The sequence below is a fragment of the Phoxinus phoxinus genome, assembly GCF_949152265.1.
Source record: "Phoxinus phoxinus genome assembly, chromosome: 22".
In the NCBI taxonomy this organism is placed as follows: Eukaryota; Metazoa; Chordata; class Actinopteri; order Cypriniformes; family Leuciscidae; genus Phoxinus; species Phoxinus phoxinus.
Window position 1 is genome coordinate 11,361,855 of NC_136897.1, and position 20,334 is coordinate 11,382,188.

The 20,334-nt window shown below is 38.8% G+C and overlaps 1 protein-coding gene across 3 annotated transcripts in view; it reads right to left on the reverse strand.

Annotated features, from left to right (window-relative positions):
* The window catches only part of palm1a (paralemmin 1a), a 63,571-nt gene that overhangs the window by 30,612 nt on the left and 12,625 nt on the right, over window positions 1-20,334 (reverse strand). For all 3 annotated transcript variants that reach the window (XM_079598473.1, XM_079598475.1, XM_079598474.1), the window contains exon 2: window positions 923-968. In XM_079598473.1, coding sequence (XP_079454599.1) covers window positions 923-968 — 46 coding nt within the window. The remainder of the gene's footprint in view (window positions 1-922; window positions 969-20,334) is intronic.

Sequence of the window (20,334 nt, forward strand, 5' to 3'; positions counted from 1 at the left end):
GAATTACTACTCATACAGATCACTTTATCAGACAAATAAAAAATGTGGGGTAACGCAGCGCTGTTTTACTTCGTCAAAACAATCATACTAAAAATACGTGTGAGTGTGTTTGAAGTTGTGTTATAACGTTACTCTGCACGTTCTCTCTGTGGCTGGTATGAGACACTTGCTGCACACCGCAGTAAGCTAGATCGATATTATCATATTAATAAAGCTGGATGATTTATGTTGCTAAATGGCATGCAGTAAATTTTAAAATATATTGTATGGTGGAGAAAGTCCTGTATTACTGTTGCTATAAATAAAGCTCTTTCTGATTTTGCTGTGTTAGCAACAAAATAGTGCTGTCTCAGAGGCATGGTACATGTTTGGTACAAACGCATGTTACTCGCGGTACATCAAGAAAACAAGAGATCCAAACAAGAGTAACCGTATTTAGCTATTTAACAATGATTAGTTGTCTGTCGATAAAACTATCCAAAAATTTGCTCACAAGTCTTATAAAATCCATAAAATTAAAGCATCTTAAGTGTTTCAATGGTTTCTACAGAAGTAAAACTAGAAATCGGGGGTAACGCAGATGTGACGTCATTGAAAGGTGACGTAACGACACGGGCCATTACACTGGTTAACATAGCTGATTTCTCTGGATTTAAACATTGTTGGGAAACTTTTGAATAAATGTATGTACACAAGTCAACAAAATATATAACATAGTTTTAGTGGTTTTTGGGATATTTTATTCAAAAAATCTTACATATTGTGCCTTTAATGGCATTTTAGACACAGGCAGACAAATTGTTTTTAAGCCACATACTGTATGTAAAAAATCTCTGACCCAGTTTCAGATTTGTGAAATGGGTTCAGTAGGTGGGTTTATTAGGACTGCCACGGGAGCGTGGTGTGTGAGAATCGGACTTACTGCAATAGCTTGGAGCCGTTCCTGCTGTGAGCCTGATTCTGACATCCTGAAAGACAGAGAGAATATATTAGTCTGGTAGATACAACAATGGTCCCAAACAGAGGACAGATTTGCATCCTGTTGGTAATTTGACTCTCTTAGCTATTTTGGTGAATTCAGAAGTAAAATTGCATCGTTTCCGCCTTCACACAGGTATATTGTATATATACTGTATATGAGATAGATAGATAGATAGATAGATAGATAGATAGATAGATAGATAGATAGATAGATAGATAGATAGATAGATAGATAGATAGATAGATAGATAGATAGATAGATAGAAAAAAAATACAGACTGCCAAGATGCAGCTTAAAATGGTGCTTTCCCACAATGCAAGAAGGGAATGCTGAGTTTGATTGCGCAAGATAAGAAAATATTCAGCATTGGAGTGAAACTGCAAAAATTCCTTTGTAATGTTTGTACAATTGTTTCCATGAAGAGCATAAACTGGCTGAAGAACAGTGCTAACGTTGACCGCATCCTCATGCGGGAGAGATTGCTGTAGACAAATGGCAGTGTGAAGTTTTTACAAATGAAATCGGTTTTCCGATCAGGAACATCCTCATTCAACTCACTCCCTCATTTATTGTCAACACACACACATTTCCTTGTTCATTCGCTAAAAGGTCTTCCAAACAGTAAGATGGACCCCTGCTGTCAGCCCCGTCTGCTGAAGGACACAGCTGTGGCGGAGGCTCCTAAGCCATCAGGGAAAAGAAGAATGTGAAGGTTGTTCTCCGACCCACCACATTCGCATTCCCATCCCCCCCACGAGTAAAACACAACACCTGTACAAACAGCCTGGCAGAGGAACTGAACGGATGACAGCAGCAAAAGAGTGGAGTTAGTGCATGATGCTGAACCTGGGAACCATACACCAACACTAGGTGATTATGCAAACATTTTGGAAGGCAATATGACTGGTAGGATGATGTATAAAACTTTGCGTTTTATCTGAACTATTATAATATAGTGAATTTATATCTAAATCTCAATATCCAAACCATCATTATTATATCATTGGAGATACCGTTCTGGCAGTTGTTAAAACAGGTGGAAAATTCCTAGTAATGGGAAGTCCAATTCTTTTCCACAAACTGGTGCTTTTGGACAGTTAGTTCTAATGAACCGGTTCAGAAAAACGATTTAATATACGCAATCATGCAAAAATGTCACGTATGCAATTATGTTATTAAATAATGATGTGAAAAACAACATGTTTTATGTCTAAAGCATGAAGTGAATAGTCTTAATCAACTCACCTCACCTCTTTATAAACCATTTCGCCCCCTCATTCAAGTCAACTGCTAGTTTTTGCATGCTCATATCAGCAGCCCATTGGTTCTTCGCGGAGATGTCGGAGTCTGAACTGTTTCCTCAGTTCAGTGTACTAGTGACTCGAGAAATGTTGTAACCACTAATCGATCCTTGACTCGAGAGAGAACTGCTATCAGTGTACTGCTGTTGACTAGAGAACTACTGGCATCGGAAAACTGTTATATTTCTAATATGTTTTATTTATTATACTTTATAGCAAAAGACATTAGAAACATAGCCTACACCCCCCCTCCCTTTATGGCAGACAGTTCTCAGCATGTCGGATATGTCCAATAGACTGTTCTCAGTACAGTGTACTATTGAACTAACTGAAACTGAATGAGTTGGCAAAAACTGGCATCATAGGATATGCCATCAAAGCCTGTGATTTAATTAGATAAATATATGCGATGCATGCTTCAGAGAAGCACGGCGCTGTATTCTTACACATGAGCGGTCCATTATCTGATGTTTGCAGCATCTCAGAGTGGCTTGGTTTGCAGTAAATGCAAAAGTTTGGATCGATTTAATGTGCATTTGGTAACAAGACAACCATCTTCACCAACTTGTAATGAGAAGCACTTAACAAAAGAAAAAGTTTAGGGGCATTATATTATATTATTGTTTTGTAGCCATATTAAAGTCTGCGTGAACCGGAAGTTGCAAACGACTTCTCAAGTGTTGTGACGCATTTCCGAGTGAAAGGGAATATTGAACAGAAGGCAGGGTTTTACTTCAGCGCTCCTCCTCTCCATCTCTCGCCCATAGCAGAGTAACGGTTTGAGGGGAGTGGTTAAGCGTATAACCAACCCAAGTTCTCATGGCTACGTCATCAGAAAAAAGAACCATTCCAGACCCGGAAGTAACTTTTCAGACTTTGATTAAAGATAACTTCGGCAAACAATTTTTTTCCGTGTATTAACTTGCACGGATTAATTGTTCACCACAAGACTAGTAATATCCGCTAACAAAGTAAATAGGGTCAATTTTGATTTCATGCCGATTTTAACATACATCACAAAATTTCATCCAAATTGTGCAGCTCTACAAACCACAGTAAACATGGATTTTTTTAATCGCAATATTTATAAGAAAAATCACAACTAGCGTTTTTCCCCAAATCGTGCCACGATTGAGAGAGATCTTTTGATTTGGACAAGAAAACAACTACCCAGACCTACCTGGCAACACTCCCAGAAAATCCTAGCAAATCAACAGCAACATGCTAACAGCCATTCAGAACACCCTGGTAACCACCAACAACACCCTAAAATTGTGTCAAACCATTGACATTTTTTACATAAAATTTAAAATGCCTTCCTTTCCTCATGGAACAAATCTAAAATTGGTAAGTGTCATGGTTAGGTGGGTGTAATAAAACGCACGATAAATGTGAAACTCAAGAAGAATTTTAATATGATACTCTACATACCAAACAGGAGAAAATCTAGGATAATATACAACTAAAAATAGCACATACAACTGAAACAATGCAGAACAAGACAGGAAAAAACTGAGGGCTTAAATAGGCTACACGAAAACAAATGAGCTAAGGAGATAATAAACAAGACACATCTGAACAGAATACTCAAATCAATCAGAAACCATGGAGACGAACAGGCAGGGAACAGATGAAGACAGAAATGATTAACAAACTAGAAAGCTGACCTCGAAACAGACATTACCAGAACAAAAAAACAGAACAAAGATTAACTCAAAACGTGACAATAAGGTATTTTAATGGGGATATTTGTGTGTATTTGTGTGTGTGTGTGTGCGTGTGTGTGTGTGTGTGTGTGTCAGTTCGGCATGACTTCTGCATTGATCAGAAATGATTACTCAGCAAATTTCGCATCCACATCCAGACAGACTGATGATACACTGCACAAAACACTGCAGTTCTCCAGCCACCTGATAACACACTCCAGCATTAAGCAAAACAACTAAACAGATCTATATGGACACAAATATTTAATGTTCCTCTTTGATTTTTGAAATCTTGAAATAATAGCCTCTCATCATAAATAAGTCATACTCACGAAACTAACAAACACCCATTATATTCAATGAAGCCAGGTGCACTGCAAGCAAACTATAGTTGTTGTGTTATGCAAAATAATTCGCCAATTTGAGATTATTGTACCAGACTGGCAGATGACAGATGACAGAAGTGTTTTCAACATTTTAGTCAATTTTGACTAGATATTGCGTAAAATTCGTGTTTTTCTTTGCTTTCAACTGTTACGTATCATTTGCAACCAATACTGAAGAAAATAATTCATGTCACTTGAAGCACAAATGAAGTGCGAAAGTAATGGCTAAATTGGGAATAGCATGATAGAATTACTTTTCCTATATGGCAGATTTATATTCTGTAAGCATATTATGGTTTACAGCTTATGAAAACCCCAAATTCAAAATTAGAATATTGTAAAAAGGTTTTCATAGCTGTAAGCCATAATCATCAAAATTATAACAAATAAAGGCTTGAAATATCTCACTTTGCATGTAATGAGTCTATATATAATATATTAGTTTCACATTTTAAGTTGAATTACTGAAATAAATTAATTTTCCCTGTATTCACCTGTATTCCAATGACTGTTTTCATACAGGTTTCCCAAACACTCCCCTTGACTAGCATAATTTGTTTGAACAATTAGCCCCATGCCTAAAGGCCTGTTCACACCAACACAAATGTTTGACACAAAAATTCTGTCTTATTTTCACATTTTCTGATTCTTTGTTTGTCAATTAGCGAAATAGTCTGATCATGAGTATAATGGCGCTTTTCCACTACACAGTATCGGCTCGACTCGACTCGCCTTTGTTTGGTTTTCCACTGTGTAAAAGTTGTAACGGTACCTGCTTTCAGGTACTTTTTTTCGTATCACCTTCGGCGAGGTGTGACGTGACACACGGCAGACTACTGATTGGTCAGAGAGAATCGTCACTATTCACTGCATCATTATTGCACGCGCCAGACCGAGTATCCTGAATAACCCCGGCATTTTAAAATAGTTTGGCCAGAGATTGCGTGATATACCCATTACTAATATTACTGTATGTAAAACAGCATACACTCGATTTCCTCCATTGTCCTGTGTGTGTGGGTAGCGGGTGTGTGTCGCGTCGCTATGACGACCAGGTACTATTGTGGAGGTACTATCTGCAATGGAAAACGGAGCGAAAAGCGAGCCGAGCCAAGACGAGGCGAGTCGAGACGAGTTGAGTTGAGCCGGTACTGGTAATGGAAAAGCGCCATAACAGAGTTGTAGTTTAATTACAGTTTTTTTACAATCGCTATGACAGTTTTTTCAATACATTTAACAAGTTTCCTAAACTCTTAACATGGTTAGTACAACATCCGTCTTTGTAGGCTATACAATTAACACATTTCTTGTCGCTTTGACAAAAAATGCATACAGTTAACACAAATTTAAAATGCTTGAACTTCTTTTACACACAAGCTCAACCAATACCAAAACAATGTAATTTTACTGCCAAATTTACAAATGCTTTCACACTGTATGTCAGAACAGATAACATCATGTTCTAAACATAACTTATATAGGCTAAAGTCAAAGTGAACAGCTGTTCATATTGTGAATTGAAACAAATATATTCCCTGTATTTTATTCCATTGCTACTGAGAAACGGCTTATTGAAGTTATGCAAATATATAAATCACAAATGATTCCCATCTAGGAAGCACACTCAGGTGTTTAGGTTCTTTCAATCGCATGACCATATCCCTTGTCCTGGTCCTTGCCGCACTCCTCTCCCTTGTCCTGGTCCTTGCCCCACTCCTCTCCCCTGTCCTGGTCCTTGGGCAAGAACCAGGACAAGGGAGAGGAGTGGGGCAAGGACCAGGACAAGGGAGAGGAGTGGGGCAAGGACCAGGACAAGGGAGAGGAGTGGGGCAAGAACCAGGACAAGGGAGAGGAGTGGGGCAAGGACCAGGACAAGGGAGAGGAGTGGGGCAAGAACCAGGACAAGGGAGAGGAGTGGGGCAAGGACCAGGGGCCTCATTTATAAAACTGTGCGTAGGATCCTTACTAAAAGTATACGTGCGCCCAAAAGCCAAAAATGGCGTGCGCAAAAAAATATTCAGACTTATAAAACCGTGCGTACGCCAGAACCTGCGCAGGATTCACTTTATAAATCCCACTCAGCGGAAGATTGTGCGCACATGCGTCTCCTCCCCAAAATAACCATATATGGAGCTTACAACGCCTAGTTTTACTATGCATATCCTCATCTGCATATCATTTGCATATGATTATTCATCCACGTGATAACATGTTTAACGGTACAAGAGATTAGGAAAATATGAAATACGGATGTGCCTTGCCTTGTTTTTGAATAAATAAATCAAATAGTGTTAAATACATTTCAGAGAAAGTTTTTCTCAATCTTTTCCACTGGCCAAATAGTCTTTTTCATTGATTTATATTTTTTAATGGAAACAGATAGACCTTGTTGTGCATTATGTTTGCACAATCTGCTATTATCATGATAAGCAATTATCTCTGTAGTTAAAACATTAAAACACAGCATGCCAAAGGAAAAGTGTTCAAAAGCATTGCATCCACAACAAATATTTATAGGCTATTTATTGAATATATATATATATATATATATATATATATATATATATTTTTTTTTTATTTTTTTTTACTTTTCAGTAAATGTCATGTAGTTTAAGTGTTTAACTCTATTTATTAGAAAATTAGAATGGCATATTTAATCTAAAAGTTTATATCAGAAATAAAACATGTTATTGTGAACATGCACTGTAGCCTATTTATGATTAGGACTCATAATGAAGATTTACAGTTTTACTTCATCTGCCATTATATAGGCTATGCGTCAGTTTCACAAAACGGCCCAACGCGCTCGCTGGCGCGGACATTTCAGGTGTGGATATTTGCTTCAAGTGATAGGCTTGGTAAATTAAATTATATTTGTATTATATTTCTGTAAATGTATAATTTTATTTCGATTTTCTGTCTAAAAGTGACCAAAAAGACATTTAACTCCAGCTCACCATCGGTGTCGCCAAACTGCTCCGTCTCCAAAACGTTCGTACGCATGGGTCAGAGTTTGCGTGTGCAGGTGCGCACATTTTCCCGTCAAGTTTGTTTTTATAAATCACAACTTATGCGTCGGAAATGGCGTACGCCTCTTTCAGGGCCTGTTTTGTGCGTACGCAACGGTTATAAATGAGGCCCCAGGACAAGGGAGAGGAGTGGGGCCAAGGACCAGGATAAGGGAGAGGTATATTTTGCAGTAATGTCCTTTTGCAAATAAAGTCTTTCCTGCAGGAATTCTGTCTCTGTCTTTTTTCTTCTTTTTTTTCATAAACTGTACATAAAGCTACTCTGAGATGGTCATTCATTTTTTTTGTATTGAATTTCTGCAGCAAAAGAAAAAAAATGCATGCATTTACTAAACCCAACAAAACAAAAATGTAGAGAGGCTTCAAAAGAAACTACAGTGCAAAACACAATCTATGATCAATACAATATACTGTCTATTGTATAAGGGCAGACCTGACACATAAAATAATGCCGTTTCTGTAATTTCAGCTGATGTTAGTGTTTTTTTTTCATTGTGTTATGATTGACTAAATGTTCCTGTTGGAAGAGAACATGTGTTAGTATTTTGAATAATTATTTGATTTTGAAACATGTTTGCAGTGTTTTGTTAGACATAGTGTATTGCGTTAGTGTATTATTGTATTTTGAAAATTAGTTTTGGAGTTTAGTTTACAGTGTGTGATTTTGAGCATGAAATTAACCGTTTTGCCAATTGTGTGTTTTAGGTGTGTTGGTGCGTTAAGAGTTTAGGAAAATTGTTAAATGTATTGAAAAAACTGTCATAGCGATCTGAAAAAACTGTCATAGCGATCGTAAAAAATGGTAAGATGTTTGTCGCGTCACATTTTCGCTCCAGACATTCATCTTGGAGTGAACAGCCCAACATTGGCTGAGCCAATATTTTGTCAGACTGGTGGGATGCTCAAACAAACAGGCTGAATTCAGAATATAAATACTACTGAACGACAATAATTGCTATGCTAATATGCTACTCCGAATTTAGCTAATGTTTACACATTTGAGTGGAATCAAGTCTATAAATGATTTACAAATGCAGATATAGATACCCAAATTGGGTAAGAAGCAAGAAAAGTTAGTTAGTTTCACAAACAGAAGACAAAAAAAATCCTTCATAAAAAGAAACCGTTCCCAACAAATTGAGCTCAGTGCTGGGTTCAGGGTTAGTAGGTCAGTGTTGTCAGGCATAGAATGACATAATAATGTAATTCTCACAGAACCGTAAGGTCTCTTCTGGGAAAGACTTTTCTCTCTCTCTTAAAAAAAAAATCCCATCTATACAGCTGCAGATTCTGTGCAGTGGAAGCTCAGTCATCTGTAAAATGAGGGTCATGTGTCTGGTTGATTTTCCTCCTGTCACATGCTTATCTGCCACAGCTAGCACAAACAACAGCAGGATCTCAGAGCAGGTCCGGTCAGCACGCCCCATTCGCCAGCTGATTAGATTTCCTTTACAAGCTTAACGCTTTAATAGCTGTCAACAGCGTATCCAAGTTGTCTTGTAATGTTATGTAAGAGCCAGTAATGGGGAAGCTAAAACTCAACTACTCAGTTAAGTTGCTCTTTTCAGTTAGTCACACTACAAGCACTATAATACGTATCAATTTTAAATATATAACTTAATTTTACTTTAATAATGTGTTTTTGCAATCACTTTTTAAATAGCTGGTGTGATTTTTAGTGCTTGTCTGTTCCCCCCTATAAGTGTCTCAATCTACTGTTCAAAATTTTTGTTTTGGTAAAATGTATGCTCAACAAGGCTGCACTTATTTAATAAAAAATACAGTAAAAAGAGTAATATTGTGACATATTACAATTTTCAGTCTATAGGCGTGTAGTGTTTCTTTGCAAAGTGTTTCATCGGCAAATGAAAAGCATCGTGAGCCTAAGGTGATCGTAGAGACCATTGGTGGCAATTGTTCAACTGTCAATTTAGGCTTATGATGCTTTTGGAAAAAGCAGCTCTGGTAGCAGCATAATACAGCGCTTTTAGTCATTTTCGCAGATCCGTGTGTGAACGGGGATCATTTTGACAACGTTGTGATCTGTATGCGAAAAACGTGAAGGAAAAACGTTTCCGTTTTTAGAGCATCGTTGACGTGTAAACATACCCTTAGTTTGGTTTTGTTCCTACTCCTGCATCTTACGATTTAAACAGCTACCAACCGTGACAGATTTGACTCAAGTATAACATTTCTTATTATTATCCATGTTAAAAAAGTTGTGAAACCGTGATGCCTTTTTTTCAGGAGTCTTCGATGAATCGAAAGTCAACACTTATGTTTATTATTAAGAGAAAAGTGGTTATTTTTTCTTTGTTTTTCTGAGCTATTTTGTTCTTCTGGTTTAAAAAGCAAAGTTGAACCAACATCACGAAAATAGGCCTATTGGATAATTCAAAGTGGTTATTGGCTGGAGTGGCTGGAGAGTACTCTTTTATGTCATCAGTTTCTCTGTATTATTCATGAGAACAGACTTATTTAATACAATCACTGCGCTGAATTACGCATGAGATCCGTGTCAAATGTGACAAGACCGGCTTGGTGTAATATATTTCCTCAGTACAGTCTAGCACAAAAATGTTGTTTGCATTTTCCCCGGAGTTTGAGGCAGAACTAGAGTTTGACTACTACAATATGACTTACAATATTTCATTTGTAACAACATGCAGAGCTCACATGAGGGCGGTTTCTGCATGGAACGCCACGATGAGATTAGTCTCGCGTAGACAGACCTTCAGACTGACGGCTGAAGGTCTGGAATTCATAGCAGCTTTCTTTGGCCAAGGCCCGCCCATAAGGCCGTTTGACCAACATGTCAAACAACCAATTACAGTTCGTTTCGTTCAGCGTGACGCGTTTCGGGGTGTGGAAATGTCCCCACAACAACGGACCGGCGTGCAACAAATCTCCACTAAGTGCCTCAAACAAAACTCCTGGACATCTCTTAAAGAGTCTATGCCGTGAACCTCGCATACTTTTGAGAATTCTACGTTTAGCTGATCTTGATAAATGCTCATTGTCACTCATGTAAACACAACAGTTTTTCTTCTGCAATCACACGTCTGCGCTTTGTTTCCCGGCGGACCGAAAATAAACGTGACACTCGCGCCCCCCGGAAATCCGATAAAATTCAACCAATCAGATGACGACTTCGACATTCCTGAAGTGTTTCCAGTTAAGTGTACCATATATGCATCAGACGTTTAGCCAACGTTCCGTGGGCGTGACGTCTGAGGCTGAGACTATGATGAGATTAACAACACTGGCTATCACAGTTCACCAGAGGAAGAGTTTTTCAAGTTTACAGACATATTTCACATCGTCTTCTGGTCCAAACATGAGCCAGCATTGTGTATGCGCACATATTTCATCATGTCTTCAAATGAAATATATATGTGCAAATAAGGACACTGATATAGTGGTACATCTAAACATGAACACAATTACACAATGGATTATTCTGATCCACAGAAGACAATAATGTAGACCAAAAATTAAAAGAAATGGGCAAAAAAAGTAACTATACCTTAATTACCCCAACTCTGTTGTTTGTTTGCGTTTTTATCCACTCATATTTTAATTATAAGTCAACCGATTGAACGGTTTTGCCGATTAATTGGCACCGATAGTCGATTGCTGGAACAACCAGTTATCAGAAAAAAATCCCTACCGATAGTTTTTCTGGGTTGTGTCCATGGTGCGCTGTCATTACACAGTACGAGCGGCCGTTAGAGGCGAAATGAAAACTATCACTGACGCCTCGTAGAGTTTGTTTTGACACGTGAGGCTGAACAGAGTGTGACACTTCAGTTCATATGTGGAAACAGAAAATGGTTAAAACAGTGGAAAAAATATACGCAAGTTGTATAGCGAAGATGCATAAGCTAGTGGACAAGAGAAAGCAAACTACATGCAGCCGACAGAAACATGTAAACAAATCAGAAATGCATTCAATTTCAGTTATTTTTTTATCAATACGAACAAATATTTTGCTATTTTGATTAGATAATCAAGTGTTCTAACATAGAAGCAAAAGTGTGAGAGTACAATACAATACATACAATATACATTATGTCTAATTTCAAAGCTATGGCCTTTATGTAGATATTTAAAAATGGCCATCTGCAAGAATGACTGTTTGGGTTTATATGAAATGGTAACACTTTACAATACGATTCCAATTGAAACATTAACTAAGGTTAATAAAAGCATTGTTCATAGTTAATTTCAACATGTTCTAATAGATTTTTACATTTTTAAAGTTGTATCTCTTAACATTAGTCAATACACTGAACTAACAACTATCAAGGTATAATTTATTTATTTTTTATTGAAAAAGTACAATACATTTTCATGGATCAGTACTGTTTTACAATTTTTGTAATGAAGTTCAGCACTATTTTATGTCTTCTGCTTTTTACTCAGTATCCATTTAAAAAACTATCGGTTGATTATTCTAGCGTTATTGGTTAAATCCACTATTGGTAGACCTCTAATTTTAATATTCATTTGTCTGAATAATGAGTGTGTTGCAGGTCTATTTTATTGGTGGTTTCTCCCCTCTTCCCACCCTGTACACTCCCACTTTTCCACAGCTTTACATGACCAGTCTTTTTCAAAGCTGAGCTGTGAACGACCAGGCTAAAACAGGGTTTCATGACACCAGGAACAAGGAACAGGTGCAAGAAGACTAATTAGAAACTATGGTAACTAACAATAAACTAGAATTCAGACAGAACAGTGACACAAAACAAAACAGGACATGATTTTGACAGCAGCTTTGGGCAGAAGATGAAGGTGTTTCCAATTTGTTTGGACTGCCACTGAATTATTTACTCATTACTAAAAGTAAATAAAAATACTAGCTACTAAATTCATAAATTGGTAATGTTTTTATGTTAAAAATGATATGATATGTGAATGATGAACATTCACATGAAACCAGGCATATTAGTAGCCTGAAGCATGGTTGCCTCACATCTTCAAGATCACAAGACTAGCCGCATAGTAGTTTTTCCTCTGCAACCCTGCTATCCAGGACATAATAAATTAATCTTGGCTGACAGTTAATAGAGAATTTTTACATTTACATTGGCAAGTTGGATATGTGTGTTGCTGACTGCATTGCTAAAACCAACAGTGAAACAAACCAAAAACATGAACAGGTTCTGATTGTACAAAACATAGGCTACATATACACACATCCACAAGTCCACATCTATTTTATTATCTTGGCCACAATAATATGATGACTCTGATAGAACATGATAGGCCATAAAAGGAAATTATTGTTTCCTCATGGTATTTTCCTAGATTAATCACATATTTCACAAATTAAGCTGCTTGTAACATGCTTGTTTGAAAACAGTCTAGGGAGAATAAGGAATTCAAAGCATCTCTTTTACTCTAAAGAAATCACATCAGACATACTAGAGAACTAAAACAGATGTTTTTCCACTCAATAAAGCAGCACCTCATCTCAACACGGTCTGAATGCATTCTCACGTCTCTCAGCTGAGTTCAGGGATGTTTTGAGGTCGTGTGGATGAACAAATGTCCTGCAGTGAAAAAAAGCATGAGACACAAAGAGCAGCTTTGAGACCCCATGACTGCGGGAGTGTCCCGCAAACCGGAACATTAAGAGAACTATTCATGTCAGACTCTGACCAAAGAACTAATTTGTCTTCTACTTAGAGAATAGATTAATGATCCTATTACCTTCCCGTCTGTTCTCACCTCTTATTATTAACAATATTTTTTTTACCGTTTCAATTTCAGGTTACTGATCAAGAAACCATTCTGCTTTAAGTGTTATAATGTGTGTTTGTTTTATTGTATTGTATATAATTTAGTTTATTTCTACAACTTATTTTATTTCAGTTAATTGCCAAGGCGACCTTTTTAATTATCCATCCATCCATCCATCCAGGCTTTATTTCATTTAATGAAAACTAAGTATGACTTATTTTACACATTATAATTATTATTAACTCATGACATTTCTCTTTCAACCCTGTTACTTTTGAGGCAAAACATTACATAGTTAAAGAATAAAGTACAAAATCGACTAATAATGGAATTAACTACCAAATATCATTGTATATTATTATGTTTTCATGTAAATATAAATAGGACAACTAAGTTCCATGTCAATAGGCTTATCTAAATAAAACAGAGTAATATCAAACAAAAACGTATTACACAAAAACCTCAGTTCAAACACAAATGTTAAATTAATTAATGTCTTTAAGGCAGTCTACTTCCCAGTGGCAGAACAGTCTAAAGAAGAATCCACCTAATGAGCCATGCTCATAATGACCCTACAAAACAAATAACCATAACTCAGTAAAACACACTTAAATGTCAAGGCTAAGAATGTCAATGCCTAGAGATTATTGGTTTAACCTTTACTACTGCTGCTCATGGAGGAGAGGATAAGCACGAAGGCTTCCAGGCTGTCAAGATTCAGTCTTGTGGTCCTAAGTTGTGTAAAGGACTTTTATGTTGAAGTCTATTTGCTGTTCCTATTGTTTCGGTTCACTTCCTGTGTTGTTTAGTTCCTGTTTCCTTTTTGCTTTCTTTGTTTGCTGTGTTCGAAATCGCCCACTATACCCTCATTCACTGTTCCCTTCATCAGTCCATTAATAGTCCACTTGAAGAGTTAATAAAAACGAGCGAGTTAATTTCCGACACTTAAGTCAGGGTTCTTACCTAGTTTGGAAAAGTATGGAATTTGATTTGAGTAGTTTCCAGGTCTGGAAAAGTCTGGACAAATAAAATCAGATTATGGAAAAATATGGGTGCCCAATTCTGTTCCTGGAGATCTACCTTCCTGCAATGTTCTACTCCAACCCTGATCTAACACAACTGAAGCAGCTAATTAAGATCTTCAGGAGAACTTGATCATTACTGACAGTAGGGGTGTAATAATACATCGATGTGGATCGATGCATCGATCAAACGTCTAAGATACGATGCATCGATCAAACGTCTAAGATACGATGCATCGATCAAACGTCTAAGATACGATGCATCGATCAAACGTCTAAGATACGATGCATCGATCAAACGTCTAAGATACGATGCATCGATCAAGCGTCTAAGATACGATGCATCGATCAAGCGTCTAAGATACGATGCATCGATCAAGCGTCTAAGATACGATGCATCGAACAAGCGTCTAAGATACGATGCATCGATCAAGCGTCTAAGATACGATGCATCGATCAAGCGTCTAAGATACGATGCATCGATCAAACGTCTAAGATACACAAAAGGTCACAAAAGGTTTTGCATGCACTCGCATCGCGAGTTCATGTTGTACAGCAGAAACCGACGAGCACCCTTGTTGTTTGTGAACACTATATTTCAAGCCTTTACTTGTATATTGTGAAAAGGTTTTCATAGCTGTAAGCCATAATCATCAAAAAATATAACAAATAAAGGCTTGAAATATCTCACTTTGCATGTAATGAGTCTATATAATATATTAGTTTAACCTTTTAAGTTGAATTACTGAAATAAATGAACTTTTGCACGATATTCTAATTTTACCTGTACCTGTATAATATTACACCGTACTCACATAGATAAGTACATTGTATTTTGGTCTTGTTTGTCTTCATAGCTACCCTTATTTATTTCCGTGGCTACTCGTCACCTTCACCTGTCCCTTGTCCACCTCTTTATCTTGTCTATTTTAACCCCAGTGTTTACCTATGCTCTTTGTCAGGTCTTGTCCTTCCATGGCTGATTCCTGAGTTCCCCATTGTACTGTTCCTTGTATTTTTTGGTTGTTTTGTTGATAAAGGTTATTGGTGCATTTTTAAAGTTCACCAACACACATGCTGTCACATAACGTGGCATCACAGCTCATGAAGACTATGAATACACAGAATAATCTTTAATAAGAAACACGCAGGTGATATTAATTCCACTATTATGTCAACAGCATTGACAAACGCATACATTGACGAGAACGGACAGAGAACAAGGGAGTTTTAAATAATCAGCTAACTAATGACATAATTGACAGAACAGGTGAATGAAATCAATAATCAGACAAACTAGGAAAAACACGAAACATAGGAACCCTGACAGAATGCCCCCTTTGGAAAGGCCTGTCCTCGCACCATTTACGGTCCAACTGAGGGAGGCAAGGCGGGGGCTCAGGAGCAGGGCGAGGAACTGGAGAGGAGCAAAACAAAACCAACTCCAAAGAATAAGTCCATGGGGGAGTGGAGGGTGGGGGGAGCCAGGGGGAAGCCAGGAGTAAAAGGAGCTGGATGTTGAGCCAGAGGTCAGCCAGAACGAGTTTCTAGGGAGGAGTCAAAGCGGGAGGAGCCATGGTGGAGACAACTTGATGGAACGCACCCTGGCTATGACTGACGAGGTACTGGAGGTGTACCCGCAGCGACGAGCGTTCAAGGTATAGCCGTGGAACGAGAGGACAGAGGCGGAGCTGGTGGAACCCGAGGACGAAGGCGGAGCCGGGGGAAGGGCGGCGCCAGACGGAGTTGAAGGTGCAGGCAGGACGATGTCCGACCAAGGGTTAGCCGGGGGGATGAGGGAGCTCGGAGAAGCCATATAGCCGATGGTTTCTGGTGAAGCCAAGGGAGGGAGGAGCCAAGGTGGAGCCGATGTGTCAACAGGCTGAGGGGGAGTATAGAGGGCATAGAGGCTGGGCATAGAGGCTGGAGGCAGAGACAGGGGATCCTCTGTGCTGGATGGAGCTGGTGGCCTGAAGACACTGGGCTGGGTGGGAAAACTGGAGATAAAGGAAACGCTGGAGATACAGGGGGCATGGTAGAAACAGGAAACACTGGGGATACAGTGGAACTGGAAATAATTTCTCCATAAAAGATTAATCAAATTTTCTTTAATGTCTTTCAGTTCCTCAACATTTCCTCCAGACGCTAGATCGTACTCGCACATAGCGGCGGGAGTGTGGGCAGTAGGGCTGAACGATATTCGATTTTAACATCGACATCGCGATGTGCGAGTGAGCGATAGTCACATCGCCGGAACATGCGATGTGAAGGGTAGTAGCACAGTAGCACCAGTGGGAGATTTTACATGCGCTTTATGAGGCACGCGCGCGGTCTCTTGCTCCCTCTGCCGTGCACGCGCTGCGCGGTTTGGAGCACAGTCTCTGTCTCGCGGGCGCGCTCACTCTAGATTCCAGAGATTTTAACTAATTCGCGGGCATCAGCCGCTATCAATATGCGGGAGACTGCCGGAACTTCCGGGAGACTTGGGATGTCTGTATTTCTATACTGAAATAATATCGGCATTAGAATTATTGATTTTTCATTAGGCTATTTTTTTGGTGCCCCCTCAGCTCTTGATGCGCGTGGTGGGAGCGGCGACGCTGACAGGCGGTATGGTTTCTGTTTACAGAAACATGTTCTCTAATCTGTTTAGAAGATTTAATACAAAATATATTAAAGTTTTATATCATTTTGTTTATTTCATATGATTATGATGACCAGCATCAACACTGTTTTACTTTGGCACTTTGGCTAAGAAAAGTTGACTTAAAAGATTGTGAACCAAAATGCTTAAGTTGTTTTATAAAAAAATATATTTATTTTAAGTTATATTGTTGTAAACCAATCAGGGGGTTGGTGTAAAGCTGCTGTTTTATTTAAAAATGTGTTCTGCTTTTGTGTTTACAGAAATGTTCTAATTTTGGAATAAAATATTAAGTGACCTTTTTTGTCACTTGTAATAAAGCTTGCTTATTAGTGAAATTATTAATATCATGGAATGGTAATTATTGTCTTTAGCCTGGAGTTATGGCTCTCAATATCGCAATATATATCGTTGGGGGAAAAAATATCGCAATGTATTTTTTCCCCAATATCGTGCAGCCCTAGTGGGCAGGGCTATCCTCGAAGCAGTCACTCTCCACTAACATTCCCTCTGCGATCCACGGTGTTGTTGGCTCGCGCACCTGGTCAGACACATGATGTCTGATGTGGAGCAGCCTCCGGGCCGATGATTCCTTTTCGACCTCCTCCTCGGTTTGGGCTTTTCCATCGCGGCAGGTGAGTCTCCATGGTCTGCAGTAGACACATGCAACTTCTCCATGGCGTCACTCGCTGGTGGTGGAAGGCTGGTCTCAGCGACAATGGTAAATGGCGAGTTGTTGTTTACAAGCACCCACTCCACGAAGGCGGCGAAATCCTCCTTAGGACCGTCCGCTAGAACACGTGTCTTGGGTAGTGCGTCTGACACACAAGATGTAGAAAGTCCCGTGTATGAGCTTCAAACAGATGGTCACCCTGCTCCAGGCAGAGTAATTGAACTGCGGGGAAGGTCCATTAAAAAGAAAAACAAAAGAATCAAAAGGGAAAAACGCTGTAAATAATATAACTGTCTAGGTACGTTCTACTGCCACGCAATGTGGTATCAAAGCTCACAAAGACAATGAATACACAGAATAATATTTAATAAGAACACGCAAGATACTCAGGAGAAACAGCATTGACAAATGCATGCATACATAGACGAGAAAGGAGAAGAACACAGGATTTAAAAAATCAAGAAAACTAATGACATAATTGACAGAACAGGTGAATGAAATTAATTATCAGACACACTGGGAAAAACACGAAACATAGGAACCCTGACACAGCCTTTAAGTGGTGACATTATAAAACAATAATATAATTTCTTAGAAGAAAAGGTTCTATTTAGAAACTTAAGGGTTCTTTGTATACAACCTTTTAGGGGTTTGGTTTCCATCACAGGATCAGTTTTAATGAATACATTTATTTTAATTAATTTGATAAAAATTTAATAACCTGTTAAACATAAATGCATTATGCAACTATTTTAGACATTCCTCTTTTACATAGAAACTTTTTGACATAAAGCGTTCTTTATAAAACCCTAGGGTTCTACTAACCCCACTAAACCTGTGTACAAATAGTGAGATCATTCAGTGTGATTCCACACTGTCTAAAGATTTCCAAAGTGAAATCAGCCAAGGAAATGACATGCTAAGCCTGAAGCATGGACTCAGACTCTATAGACTCTGATTTGTAGTGTAAATTTAACTCATGTGCAGGGCTGTTCGTGCCTTTGCGCTCAAATATAGTGACAGAGGCGTCCTGTCCAGCAGCTTCACAGACAGAAGCATCACAGCAGAGCAATCATGTCTGGTTAAAGGGTCACAGACACAGCTGAGCAGCAGGAGATGAGAGGCCAGATTCTGCTTATGCTACTCTTTGAGAACTCTAAGAACAGTGAATGTGTCTATTTGTTTTGCATGGGAATGTTCACCCAAAAATGAAAAGTCTGTCATCATTTACAACCCACCCTCATGTCATTCCAACAAACATGTATGATTTTTAGTGCTGCCCCCAACTGAAGATCAAGCAAGGGGGTAATCCATCCGCCGGAGACCGAAGCTTCCCCGGGGGCCGCCATTGGCTATCGAGCCATTCATTTTGGCGTCACTTTGACAGCGAATAACTTTACATCTGAGGCGTTTAAAGACTCCATTTGTCCATTATTTATTTCTAAAGAAACACGACAATGTATAAAAGCGTTATGGCCCCGTAGAAGCAGTTTTTGTAAAAAATAGGCTAACGATTGCGTCATAACCCCTCGACTCTGTTGCACAGTCGAGAAATTACCGTATAGACAGGCGGAGAAGCTCGCAAGCAATCGGGGGGGACGTGGAGGCATAAAGTCTGATAAAGTCAAGGGAGAAGCCCATAGAGAGTGATAAAGTTGATCCTGCTGCTAGCTCATGGACAGCTAATACTCACGCTCTCCGTCTCTGCGAGATTCGGAAGGGAATGATTCAGATTTCTCTTGGCACAGTTACTAAAAGACTTACAGCTGTCAGACAGGTTGCTCACTTCACACGTCGTCAAGCTCAGTTTTAGCCTGCGCAGTTCGCCCAGCCATCAGGAAGTGAGTGCTTCTAATTGACTTCACTTTTCTCCGTTGAAACCTATGGGGTCGCTGTGTCCAGTTTATATACTGTCTATGAGATCAAGTCAGTAGGGTTCAAAGAATACTGGAATATTCTGAGACATTTTTTAAAAAAATGTTTGTGCTCCACAAAAGTTGATGGGTGAGTAAATCATTCCTTTAACTAAGGCTTAAATGTAATGCACATGCTATCTAATATGCCAATTTAACAACACACACACACACACACACACACAGACAGACAGACACACACACACACACACACACACACAAACTTTTTTAAAAAATCCAATATGCTTTGAACATAGATATCATCATAGATTGAACAAAATATCATTGAGATCTAGAAAAATGAACCTAGAAACCATCCAGAACACATAAGCAACGACCTATAGAAACAACATAGCAACGCTCTGGCAACCAGCTAGAGGTCGACCGATTCATCGGTTTTGCCGATTAATCGGCACCGATTGTTGACTGGTGGAACTATCGTTATCGGCAAAAATATATACCGATAGTTTTTCCTGGTTGCGGCCATTGCTGGAGCAGCTGAGAAGCGCGCGCTGTCATTCATTACACAGTGTAAGAGCTGAGAAGGCTCTTCTGGCATGATGCAGTACAAGAGCGGCCTCTAGAGGTGTAATAAACTATCGCTCGTGTTGTTTATTTCGACACGTGATTCTGCGTGCTGCACTGAGAGCACATGCTGCGGGAGAGCGCTGACATCAGACGCGCGTTTAAAGCACCGACAGCTAAAAGGTATATATGGGTGATTCTTAGACTACGGGCACTTTCATGTACTTTGGTCATATTTTAAAAAATACATATAATTTTGGACAAATTCCTCTTTCTTTGTCAAACTAACAATAAAACCACCTTAAAAACTTTTAACCACCTTTCTATTAGGATTTTTTCATACTTTTCAACCTCCTTATGTATGTCAAAATCACTGTTTTCTCCTTGTCGCACACCCAGGCTTTT